This window comes from Cryptomeria japonica, chromosome 4 (genome assembly GCF_030272615.1).
Source record: "Cryptomeria japonica chromosome 4, Sugi_1.0, whole genome shotgun sequence".
Lineage (NCBI taxonomy): Eukaryota > Viridiplantae > Streptophyta > Pinopsida > Cupressales > Cupressaceae > Cryptomeria > Cryptomeria japonica.
In genome coordinates, this window is record NC_081408.1 from 170,986,184 (window position 1) to 170,999,178 (window position 12,995).

Below are 12,995 nucleotides of genomic sequence, written 5' to 3' on the forward strand. Positions count from 1 at the left end.
ACCCTACTTATGCCTAGGATATCACCCAAGCCGACCTAAATATGACTGAATAGGTTCAAGGCTGACCTAAATAACTAAATAGCAATATAATAATGATAATACGACTTAATTAGGAGTTAAGGTGGCCACAAGCCAACTACTATACCTTAGGATTAAGAGCATAGCACTGGACAGAAGTTCCCTTCACACTAAATGTTTAGTTCATCATTTGTGTGCTTTGGCCAAGTTATATAAACTTCTAAACTTAGTGGTCGCAAGGTCAAAACTTAAGGGTAGAACTACCTTGGCCATGAATTGTAATTGAAAGCTCTATTACATCTCACTTCATTACATAATTAATTACTGTTTTATGTAAAGAAGAAAAAATCAATCCGACTGTGTAATTAAGTTTGTATTTCATTATGTGTCTAGGGAGAAGAAAGTTAATAAAAATAAGATGATTATTTATCAATTTTCTTAGTGTAATAGGTGTAAACTTACTATTTATTGTTTTTATGTTGAATTCTTTAGTGTTTTTACACTCTACTAACGTATCTCTTGCTTGAATTGTCAATAGCCAATAGCAATCGTGTGCATCATGTCTAGCAAAAAGTAGTAAATAGTTATCCCAACTTTTATTGACTAGAGTTTACCTTTGACCATTAAATTGGTCAATGTTCAAGAATACTCGATTTCCTAGAAGTTTTCCAACTCAAAAAGATTCCATAGTCAAAAGTAAACTTTTCCCATAAAAAAGATAGCTATTTACCATTTCTAATTTCAAACAAATTATAAAATTACTATTGATTATAGAAATATTAAATTGTCGATATTTGTATATAACAATTTAAGACATGTCTTACTTTTCAACTTTCTTCTTTGCTCTCTTCTTCTATATTGAAACTATATTAATCATAAACAAAATTTACAAATTTATAGGTTCAACTCACTTCAACAACTTTCAATAATCATGCAAATTACAATGACAGGATGTAGCTTTGACCATATTTATTTATTAATTAAAAATTAGAATGCAATAATTTTTTAATTTTTAATTAATTAATAACCATAATCAAACGTGCATCCTATATGTTGCATAGACATTGCCCCAACAAATAATTATTGACTGACAGTTAACTAAAGATTGTTGACATATAACTAGGACATGTTGATGCAAAAAATTCTCAATTGTATCCAGAAACTACACTTATTCAGCATGGTCTGTGAAAATTTAATGTCTTTCATCTAGCTATCTTTCAAGTTCAGAACATCATTGAACACCATATACATATGAAGTGTCTCATCACCCTCATAGTATTATAGTAAAAGCATAATACTGAACTTCCAAATTTCAGATCCCCTGGGAGTACATCATCCGTCTTCAAAATAGAAGTTCTCACCTGGTGGTTCTTCTACAGACCTCTTCTACAGACCTTATTTAACACTGCCCAAAGCAAAAATCTTCCACGAAATTTTAATGCTTTCACAAATAAAAATTTAAGCTGGAGACAAAACACTACCTAAAAAAGAGATCCCTTCAAAACACAAATTCGATTCCCTACAATGCTCAGTTGGGGAACTTCATTCTTCCTCACTAGCTGGAGCAAATAGATATTGGGGGCAGCATGGTCCCGAGGTTGAGGTGCTTTGAGAGCAGGTCGCTGGAAAAAATACCAATTCATATCAGGAAATGGTCCGACGATCAGGAGATGTGCTTGATCAATGCCACTATACCAATGAGCAAGGAAGAAGCACCAGCTTCTTTCACAAATTCTGATTGGAGCAGCAGGAACAGAAAAGACAAAACCACCTTACAAATCTTCCCAGCAATCTAATGATTCGCTGTAATATGCTTTTCCTCTCTTACGATTCAAATTTTCCCCTGATCTAATAACAGCTTTACATTAAAACACAGTTAATTGAATCAACACAAATTGCCAGCGAGCTTCTGCTTACAGCATTCCTTGATGTAGGCCTACTCAGTGCTGCATCTGATTGCAAGAAATGCAACGGCAAGCTGCCCTTTCAGGTTTTAATGGACTGACGGTTTCTTGGTTGTTTAATATAAGTAATAATATTAATAAATTCTATCAAATGTTGTTGCGAGGGAAATCAAAATTTTGGGGGTATATTTTGCATTAGTGAAGTGGAACGTAATGTGAGTTTTAGAGTTTTGACTTTTGCGTAGATGTTTTCTTTACATGTATGTATACAACTATCACTTTATATGCTTGAGAAGAGAAAAAGGTACTGGTTTAGCATTAGGATTGCTTGGCTTCTTGCCTATTGGTAAGTGAAATATTTCTTTACCGATTACAACCCTACTTAAGAATTACGAAGAAAATGATACATGTAGGTTATTCATTTGTATTCATATGTGAGAAAGTGGGCAAGGGCAATGTTGAAGTTTATAAAAAAGAGTGAAAATAATATGTTTACAGGTGTTCGTTTGATACGAATGAATGGTTGTAATACAAAAATGTGAAATGATTTTTAAAGATCCATCTATGTAGTTTAGAGTCAATCTAACACTGACTCATATTTCATTAGTTCATTAGAACCCATCTCTAGAATATGGTCCTCCGGACAACCATTTGTCTTGGTAACATTCTAAGGAATAATAAAATATACCACTTAACAATACTGGCTCAAACATGCTTAACCGTGGTCTCCTCCACAATCAAGCCCTGAAAGATAAAAGAAAAAGTAATTGTTTTCACCGAGATCTTTGGTTGAGTTTATAAAATCCTTTTATTGAAGAAGGATACATGAACTCCTAAATTGTATTGCATAGTCCACTGCTTTGAATCATTCATATTTTGTAATCCAGCTTGAAATCTATCGACATTAATTAATGTGTCACAAGTTTTCCCGTCTACAATTGGGACCTATATCTCTTTCAGAAGTAACAAAAAATCACCTAACGATGAAGGTGGTCTTATAGTTTTATAATCGCAAATCTTTGAATTTATCACAACCATCACAGGATTTTGAAGTCATTCAAAGATTATCATTGTCATTTTAGATTGCCACTGAATTTTACAGATATTCATGGGGATTACAATTTAATTTTCACTCACAAATTTGCCCTTAAAAAATGATTATAGTGATTACATCATTACAAAATTTGGACAGATTCAAGCCAGCATCTTGGAAGGTTGCTTTTCTATGAGAACTAAGTCACTTGACACCTGCAATTAAAAAGCAGGGCTCAACTTATCTCACGAAAATTTATCTATTCAATGCTATGTAATCTATGCTGCCTCTAAAGGTTGATAGATACCAAGTTCACAATAATAGTTAGTGGGGAGATTGAAACTTGCTACGTTTTAACATCCAAACAGGGACTACCACCGATCCCGTTATGGTTATCAGGTGGGATGTGGGGTAGAGTCCCATGGTCATCTAGAGATGATGAGATACAAGGATACGCCAACAAGTTCATATCGAGGTACAGAAGCAAGTGAATGATATCAGTTATATAACAGTAGTCACCAGAAAATGTGGGTACTCGGTCATCATCCCTATTCTGGAGTTTCCTAGGATCTTTGAGGGAATCTAATCTTATCAACCAAACCTTATGGCATCAATGCATGGAGTTTCCCTGACAAAAATCAAATTCATGATGGACAACAAGTCTTCTTCCTTCATACTTCGTTGCATATGTATTTCCCCACTTTTTGGATTTCTACTCATGAAATGCATGTTAGCCACTTTCTGTTGTTTCAAACTGTGTTACATCCAGTCCAATGTAGCATTTAAACAACCTGATCCTCTGCCATCCCTGCAACAGTATCACACATTGCTGTTTGCCAATTTGCCAGATTCACCAGGCACTCGCAGATTAGTACAGCTTAACTCCACTTCCCAGGATATCCGACAAATCTTCCCTTAAAGGTAAAACTCAACAACAGATAATATTAACAAAAAAGGTTAGCAATCTTCTGGATAAAGAATGATGTGATCCAATCCATCCATCTCATTTGACCCGTCTAGTGGTCTTATCTTCTATATATCTTAAATGGTTTGAATTGAATATGAGACCAAATGAACAAGCTACAAATTTATAATTTGTAACTTGGTACAATCCAGTGATAAGCAAACAATTTGTTTCTTAACAACTGTTACCCATTTATGTTCAAATTTACACAAATTGTCACTTTTATTAAAAGAAAAAAGATACAGTTTGTTTCCCGAATTCTGGTCCTTGGGAATGCCCAAAATGGGTCTATTTGTAAATTAACTTCTATATATCAATACGGCACGGACACCACTAAGAGTAACAAAAAACAAAATCCCAGCTAGAAGTATTTTAACGGAAACCAGTTAATTGGAATTCCATTCACTCTTCCAAAACTGCACATCCAACAACTGCCCCATTGGATCCCCTTATAGGTCTCACTTCCCTCCATTCTGGTTGTGCTCCATTTATCCTACAAATCCTCACCACATTTAGTTTCACAATTTCAACATTTCGCCAGTGACCATCTGATGGTTCCCATTTAAGGACTTTGCCCCCTATCACATAAAGGTCGTTTTGAAAACCAATCAGACCAAAGCCAAAGCCCTTAAGTGCATGAGAAATGTCAGAAAACCGCACAGATGGAACTGGCCCAACATTAATCCAGGAACCACTCAATCTATCCCAAAGTTTTATATTGTTTCCATCCCAATCATCAATTACATAGATGCAGTCCTTGACTGTTGTAACAGGACATGGCATTAAACGAAAAAACAGCCAGAAGTTTAACTGGGAATACCAACTACCCTTGACTGGATCAAAAACTTCTGCAGTCTTTTGTTCTGCTCGATTATCTATTCCGGCAACAACATAGAATAAACCACCACAAGAGAACCCAACACAGTCCTCACGTGCACTTGGCAAGGCTGGAATATCCTGCCACCTGCCAAAAAAAAGATTGTCATGATACCAATTACAAAACTTACATGGATAAAAAGAACACAATTCTTCACCTACATTTAGTTTTAAATATTTCAGTAGAAAGAATACAGATGCTAAACATAGGAAGCAAAACTACAGCCATCATCTCATCCAAGTACAACCAAGAAGCATAGTCATCATAAACTTAACTAGTCCCAACCAAGATTAAAACCAATAGTTCCCTTAGAAAGGTGTAGCAACTTATTCAAAACATCAAAATAGCAAAGTAATTGTATTTAAATTTTATAGGCAACAAGATAGTCTTAACATCTACAATTCTTTCAAAAAGGGGAACCAACCCCCTTGCGACTATCTATATCAACAGTTGAAGCAACCGAAACATGTCTTTGTGCTATAAGACTAGGTCCCTCAGAAGTAGCAGGCATATTCAAGTGGGAAACCTCCACTCTCTTGTAAATGCTGGATACATCTGGAAACATGCCCCACACCATTTTTTCAATGATGACTCCCACAACCCTCGGAAGAAACCCAATACATCCAGAAGCCATATAAGCCAAACTTGAACCGGAGAAGTTGAATTTAGAGGATTTAGACAGACTCGTCCAAAGAAATATTATGCAAATCCTCTTACCTCTGCCTCCTGTTTTCCAAGCTGTCTGTTGTCTCTACAATGGTATTATGGACCAAACTAGAATCATATGCCTGTTTAATCTGAGTGAGATCCTCCTATGCAACATCAGGGTGAAAGCCAACAGTGCCCCAACCTGAATTCCACATCAGAGGATCACTCTCCATAATAGCAGGATCCCCACAGCCAAAAGCCCTTCCTTGCTTGCACGGCACTCCCCACGACAGTATCTGGAGAATAGATCAAGCTCACATTCCAATCAGGAACTTGTCGAATTCTAAAAAACCTGTCATAGCTTACCACCGATTTAGCATTAAATTGAATAGCTCCTCCAGTGAAAACTCTTCTAGATTCTGATTCAGGTGCCTGTAACAAAAGCTCCTTCTGCAAGGACTGAGTGGTAGTTATGACTGCACTGTTGAAGTCAGTCAGGAACCTTCCCTACCCTTTAAAATCATAAGAATTTATCGATGTCCATCAGAACCAGAGCACCTTAGTGAAATAAATGAAAGAAGGAACCTTCTTAACAGGATAATATCAGACCATTCCAAAAGGCACATCAAACCACAAAATTTCCTTCTGTGCACACTAAAAAGAAGCTAGTAGTATTTTCTTCCCAATGGATCTACCAGAAACACAAATTACAATGAATAAAACAAGCACCACAGAGTTAGGTTGTCTACAAACAAGAAAGTAACCCACTTTCACCTAAATATTTGACAACACTTTCTCACAATAAGCTACTGATGTACCAGCAACTATCTAAAACAGGATCTTTTAGTTTACCAACAAGAAGCCACAAAACAACAAACTTATTTGTCTCTTCTAGGAGGACAATCAGTTTCCCATTTAGCATTAATTTCTTGATAACCTCAAGGCAATTATCCAGCCATGATACAATTATTCAGAAGAAATTTCAAACAAGGGCCTTTAAGCCATTTGAAGCTCTCCCGCGTACAGTCAATGTTCGGTAAGAAGCCTTTGCGATATTTCTTTAGGGACTGAGCCAACATCAAGTAAGAGAATCTAGTAGACCAAAATAAAATTAAACCAAGGGAGAATTTACAATCAACAATTATATCATAGATGCCAGTAAAGCATGTTAGGATTAAGGTGCCATCAACCTTGTACATTCTATCTTTAAATTATTCCTAATATTGTTTGTAATTTGTAAATCATTCATAAGGGATGAAGGTTTCAGCAACAATGGTAATCATTTTTTACCTTCAGAATTTTACTAATATGCTAATTGATTTTTTTTTACTGGGGGCAATAATTATTTATCCCAGACAGGAAGTTACTATTTACCAGATAGGCATCTTGGAGGTTGAGTTGGTTTTGGGTGCCCAACTCCCCATGAGGTTGTTTTGGACACTTGTAATTATGTTTTGGAAGGTTATAACACCACCACACCACATGAAGACGGAAACAACCTTAAATAGGACAAATTAGGTGCCCATGTGTAAGAGGTGAGTAATGGGTTACAACCTACATTGTTTGATGTAATGAATGTTTGGAGTTTACCAAGAAAGGTATTGGGATATGATAACAAACTTGAATGCCCCACTTAGGGGGTGAAAACACTATTTAAGAGGTGCTAAATGTGATAGTAAATAGAGGAAAATAGTAAGTAAGAAACATCTATTTGCAAATGGTTGAGGGGCTGTGAGATGTGAGGAAAATCTCTGTAAACAGGTGCTATTGGATCAAAGATATAGTAGTCGTGGTGAAAGTAAATGTATTGTAATCTTGCTTTTGAAGATAATACATGCTTAGCCTCTCTTTCTGGTGGACATTTTTTCTGAAAGGGTTTCTCCATGTAAATCTTGTGTTGTGAGATGATACTCTGGAGTTTCTGGAACTCTTATGTTTCTTCTTTCTTGTGTTGTGAGATGATATTCTGGAGTTTCTAGAACTCTTATGTTGCTCCTTTGTGCCTCTTTGTTGCTGCTATCTTATGACGATGTTTTCTTTTAAGTTCATCTAAGGCAGTTGTATTAAGCATGTTAAAGTGGCTGATCTAAGCATCATAAAGAGGTTGAATCTTTACATGATGATTACATATTAAGGCAACTTAATTTCAAATTTGAAAATAATTTTCAGATTTTCATAATGTAGTAGAAGTCATGTACCTCACCAAGATATTATAGCATAAATCGAGCTTTGATGATAAACAATTGGATTAGAGATTGATCTTTTATCCAATAAAGAATCCCACAGTACAAGCAAGGGGCTTATAGCCTTATTCTTATGTTGACGGTTGTACCAAATAGACCTAAAGGCTTGGCATCTCGAATCAGAACATGAAAAGCATAAAGTATCCACTACAAGGTTCTCGCATCTTCCCATGCTTCCAAAAAGAAGCAACTATAACTAATCCTATATGCAAAACAGAAGAGGAAAAAAAATGAGATAAACTAAGATCAACCAAGTGAGCCTTTTTCCACTGACCTCAAACCTTTGTGAGGCTCTCTAAATATTCTCCCTTGCAAGCCCTTAAAATCCATTTAACCACCAAAGAAATACCCTGCAGTCTCTAATTATTATGCCCTAGGCCCCTTCAATTCTAAGGGTGCACAAATTCCAAACTATCAGACTATAAGTTGGGAGAAATTTGAACTTAGAAACAAACAAGAAGAAGCGTGGTATAAACCATAAGAAGAGTGAACTTTCTACTTGAAATCTTCTCGTCAATAAGAGCAAATGCACTTGCCATTTACCCACCTTCTTGTTAACTTTCACATAGACCCACTACCAGATATCCTTGAAAAGGGGACTAAGGGCAAAGGAAATATATCAAAATACCTAACAGCTTTGGATGGCTGAAGTACCATACAACACCCAGCCTTGGTCCATCACCCAAGGAAGAACTTCATTTGAACTCAGAATGACCGATTTATCATTTGAGAGCTTTGAACCAGATGCCAGGCAATAAATTTCCAATCTCTTATCCAACTACACCAAATTCTCTTGCTCCACAACAAGAAAAAGAGAAGTAACTTCTGCAAACTGAACCTCATTCAAGGATTGCAAATTGGGGAGAAATATTTAATTAGGAGTCCAAGAGAGGCATCTCTTAACAAGAAACAAAGTGCCCCAGCAGCGATAACAAACAAAGAAAGAGAAAGAGGGTGCCCTTATTTGATAGACCTCTGCAGCTGAAACACCCCAGAAAGTTCCCCACTAATTTCCGGTTGACCAAAGATATCTTTCAAAAGAACCAACACCATCCTTATGAATTTTTCTCCAAGCTGTACTGCCCAAGTCATAAACTCAATGAACTGCCATTCAAATCTATTTTAAGCTTTCTCAAAATCTACAAGAACCATATGAATATTTTGACTTGTGATTTGAGCCCCCAAGACATGCGTTGTTAATATCAGGTCCAAGTGAGCCATTGGAGAGAGCCTCCTTACATATCGAGAAAATCCCTATTCTTTGCTTATGTTAAATGATAGATCATATGACAACATTTTGCACTTTTTAAGTCTCGGGTAAGCACCAAGCCTGTGCAAAGCACAACCAAGAAGCCATATTGTACATACAGACTGGGTAAGGAACAAAATAGTTCAATTTAGGATTAAATAAGTATCAAGAAAATATGTTTAACATCAAATAGTTTAACTTTACACTAGTGGAAAAATAGAAATAAAATCTAAAATTGATCAGATGATTACCTATCTTCCACAGGATCATAAACTTCTGCATGAGAAAGTGTGTTTGCACACAACTGGCTATAACCACCTGCTACATACACTTTATCGTGAACAACAGCGCATGCAAAGTTTGATCGTGCAACTCTCATACTTGCTACTTTACTCCACTTGTTTGAAAAAGGATCAAACTGTATAACCTCATCAGTTGCAGTGAACTTCTTCAGCTGACCTAGAATGTCGCATGGAGTGTAATATCCACCAATCACTAGAAACTTCTTTGCCACACTGATGCATGAAAACCCCAAGTGCTTTTGATTGGACCTTGACCAGGGTATTGGTGGTAAGGGATGCCATCTATCAGCTTCAGGATCGTATGCATTCCATGGACCCCTGATTTGTTCTTCTGTCAGGACAAAAAGCCAATTACCACACCAGCCTTCTTGAGCTTTGAACCGAGCATACTCTGAGCTTCTAATTAAATTTCGCCATCTCTTACACACAACTTCCAGCAACCCATGGTATCCATGAGATACTTTTGCCAGGCATCTCAATGCTAAATCATCAGGAAGTCCAGGAATGATTGAATCACAAAAGTCATCCCTGTCAGGAGAAATTCAAAAGTTTGAGATTGATAAGCACTGACTCTGAGCAACATAAGATTCAAGTTTTTTTGGACCCTTATCCAGTTCCAAATTCATCGGCTATTATTCAAAAGCAATTTATGACCTTAACATCAAATCAAGCATAAAAACCACACATCTATCGTGTTAACACCTATAATCCAGTATTATGAACAAAGAGAGGATGCCCACCACAAATAATAACCATTCTATACAGAGAAGTTGAGCTAAAGATTATAATACCTGGCATAACCATTGGGATGTAACAGAAGACGACATATTTAATGATATGAAAAAATACTGTATAATTAACAATATCTGAAGGAAAAATATGCATTACTGGAAGTCTGGAACCATTGACATGTAGAAGCTAATGTAGTACACAGAAATTATCTCCACTGATTTGGTAGATAAATATTATTTCTTATATAATATATATTGCTGGTGAAAGAAAGAAAATGATCAATGCCAATGTTACAACTAGGGTTCACGATCACCACAGTAAAACCAAGTCCAACCATTGAAAAAGCAACAATATGCCTTTGTCAGCAACCTCCGGAGTGCAACTGACAATTAGCCAAACCCCAAAACACCTTGGTGATTTAAATATGTAAATGTTGAGGAATATTATATTCTGTTATTTTGGCCTCCTTACAAATATCAGAAAAAGCTTTGTCACGTTTTACAGTTTGGTGCTCTACAGAGCCCTCTGATTAATGATAGTCTGAAAGAGCTTGGCAATTTAAATTTGATTATGTTCAAATATATTTTTCACTCTTACAAATATTATGAATGATTTTACAAAGTTGCCCTTTATTGGTGCTCTTCTGAACCTGATGATTTATAACTTGAAACTCTTATTTCTACTATGCTGTGGCTAGGAACTAACCCTTAAAAAACACAAATTTTGTTCCATTTTCTGTTATTTTGTACTGCTTTATCAAATATCAGGAATACCATTACAAAGTTTAATAATATCAATAATTTTCAGAAGATACGTTTTGTGGCTGGATTTTTATCATGCTTAATTTTACAAAAAATGAAAAAACTTTTAAAACATAAATAATTGTCACACTCCATAAGCTACATACTAAATTTGAAATTTTGGTTAATGTACTGAGAAGACAATGTTCAAAAGCTAGAATTAAATAAACGACTGAAAAAGGCCCTTAAATGTTTTCTTTAGAGAATTGAAGACTGATACTGTACTGGCTCCTTTTTGACATTTAAAAAAAAATCGTTCAATCTTATGGATGCTAGAGTTGAGCAACATTGAGGTGAGTAGGAGTTGTGGTTTCTTGCCACTTGATACATTTGCATGGTGATGTGGGATATACAACAGATTATGGAGCTTAATAACTTGTGAGTGATGGAAAAACAAGAAGAGAGAATTCAGAGAAATCTGTGAGATTAAAAAATGTGGAAATACCATGTTGCCCATGGAAATATCAAAAACAAGCATTTGATATGAAATGGCCAAGAAAGGCCATTCAACCTGACCAACTGCTAATAAACTGTTAAATGAAGTACCTGTTGGTAGGATATAGGATAGAAAATTCTGGAAACTAACAGAGAGCTCATCTGCCATATCAGAAAGCAAAGGTCGTGTAGCATCTTTCTGGAAGCATTTAATTAGCCAAAACCATACATAGGAGTTAGGAAGAATGCAACACAAGATAAGCAAAAATATGCAATAACATATATCAACATATAAGCGAAGAAAATAAAATCTGATTTATTTGCACACAGATGCTTATTTGAAGGATGAAAAAGGCTAGCAATAATGTAATTGTAAATCCTTAACAATTTTCAAGTTTTAGGCAGTCAGGGTTAATTTGCTTTCTCATAGTCATGTTGTAACATTCAGTATCGATATAGATATTGTAGACACAAAAAATTAATTTAATTAATTATCCCATATTGCCTAATTAATTAATTTAATCATGCTAGCCCTTTATTATCCCCAAATTAATTAATTACTCCCTTCCATCCATATAATTTATTTATTAATTAGTTATATTTGTCTCATTTCCTCTAAAGTTTGAAAACTCACCTTTAGTCAAATATTCCAAATCCTCCTCCTAATCCCAATTAATTAAGTTAATTTAATGATTGCTACAAACCCACCTTTTAATCTCCTTCATTAAGCTAATTGTTGATGTGTCTTTTGTACACGACCAAACAAAGAATAAAATACCTAAAGGTACCTTATCCTCTCTTGAACAAAGCCTCCCCGAATGCTGAAGATATCACAGAAGGATCAATCGGAGAAACTCCAAGGTTTTGTTATGTAGGATCTCTACTCATGGATAAGCTCTTTGCGGTACGATGTGATTTTGCTGGAATCACAAGGGGACTTACACTCGATGACCTGAACATCTGATTTGCTGGAATCACAAGTCCTATTTACTAACTGGAAGACAAACAAATGGCAAAAGATACAGGGTTCGGGAAAGTCTACTCTACTACCTAGAATGCGAGAAGATGGATGAATGACTAGGTGGAGTCCTACTGGGCTGGGCCTCACCATCAGGTTGAACAATTCAACACCAACTCAGTGCGATCTTCTAAGGGATGTTTCAAATATGTCCAAATCATACACCATCAGATATTGATCACCATTCAAGATAATGCGAGAACAACAGAGGCATTATGACTCGGGATTAAGCTCGTTCTATGCCAGTTGACCACACAAGGTGCTCTTACAGTTAGCAAAAGGCTAGTGGTTTGGACTAGGTGGATTCCATGCGAGTGCATTCAACAATTTTTCTCCATTCAATCTAATTATCTACCATCTAAAAATTGAAGATTCAACAAGAAATCATGCATATTGCAAGAAAGAACACATTTCACCTTAACTTCAATGAAAATGGAGTTCATTTACAATTTAGGCAACAATTTCTTGCCTTCTCCTTCTAATTGCTATTCTATTCACTATCGATTATTCGCTATTCTAACCTCTATCAACTCACTATTAACCTCTACAAAATGAAGAGCATGAGCTTTTTATAATGCTCTCAATACAATTCAATGGCTTAGATCAATTTGAGATCAATGGCCGAGATTTTAAAATGAAAACCCTAATTAGGGTTTGTTACAACAAACTCAATTCTGGCCAATGAAATAATTGCATTATTTGGACACATGTCTTCTCTGGAATATTCAACCAATGGATAACCGGGGTAGGTACATCGAAGTTAGTGTCATCT

At 35.8% G+C, this 12,995-nt stretch overlaps 1 protein-coding gene across 1 annotated transcript in view; it reads right to left on the reverse strand.

Moving 5' to 3' along the window:
* Nucleotides 1-4,122: 4,122 nt before the first annotated feature.
* LOC131048983 (F-box/kelch-repeat protein At1g16250) overlaps nucleotides 4,123-12,995 on the reverse strand; it is a 40,849-nt gene continuing 31,976 nt past the window's right edge. The window contains exons 2-3 of the mRNA XM_057982975.2: nucleotides 9,188-9,766; nucleotides 4,123-4,883 (exon numbers count right to left, since the gene is read on the reverse strand). Of these exons, the coding sequence (XP_057838958.2) occupies nucleotides 4,322-4,883; nucleotides 9,188-9,766 (1,141 nt within the window). The 3' untranslated portion in view covers nucleotides 4,123-4,321. The remainder of the gene's footprint in view (nucleotides 4,884-9,187; nucleotides 9,767-12,995) is intronic.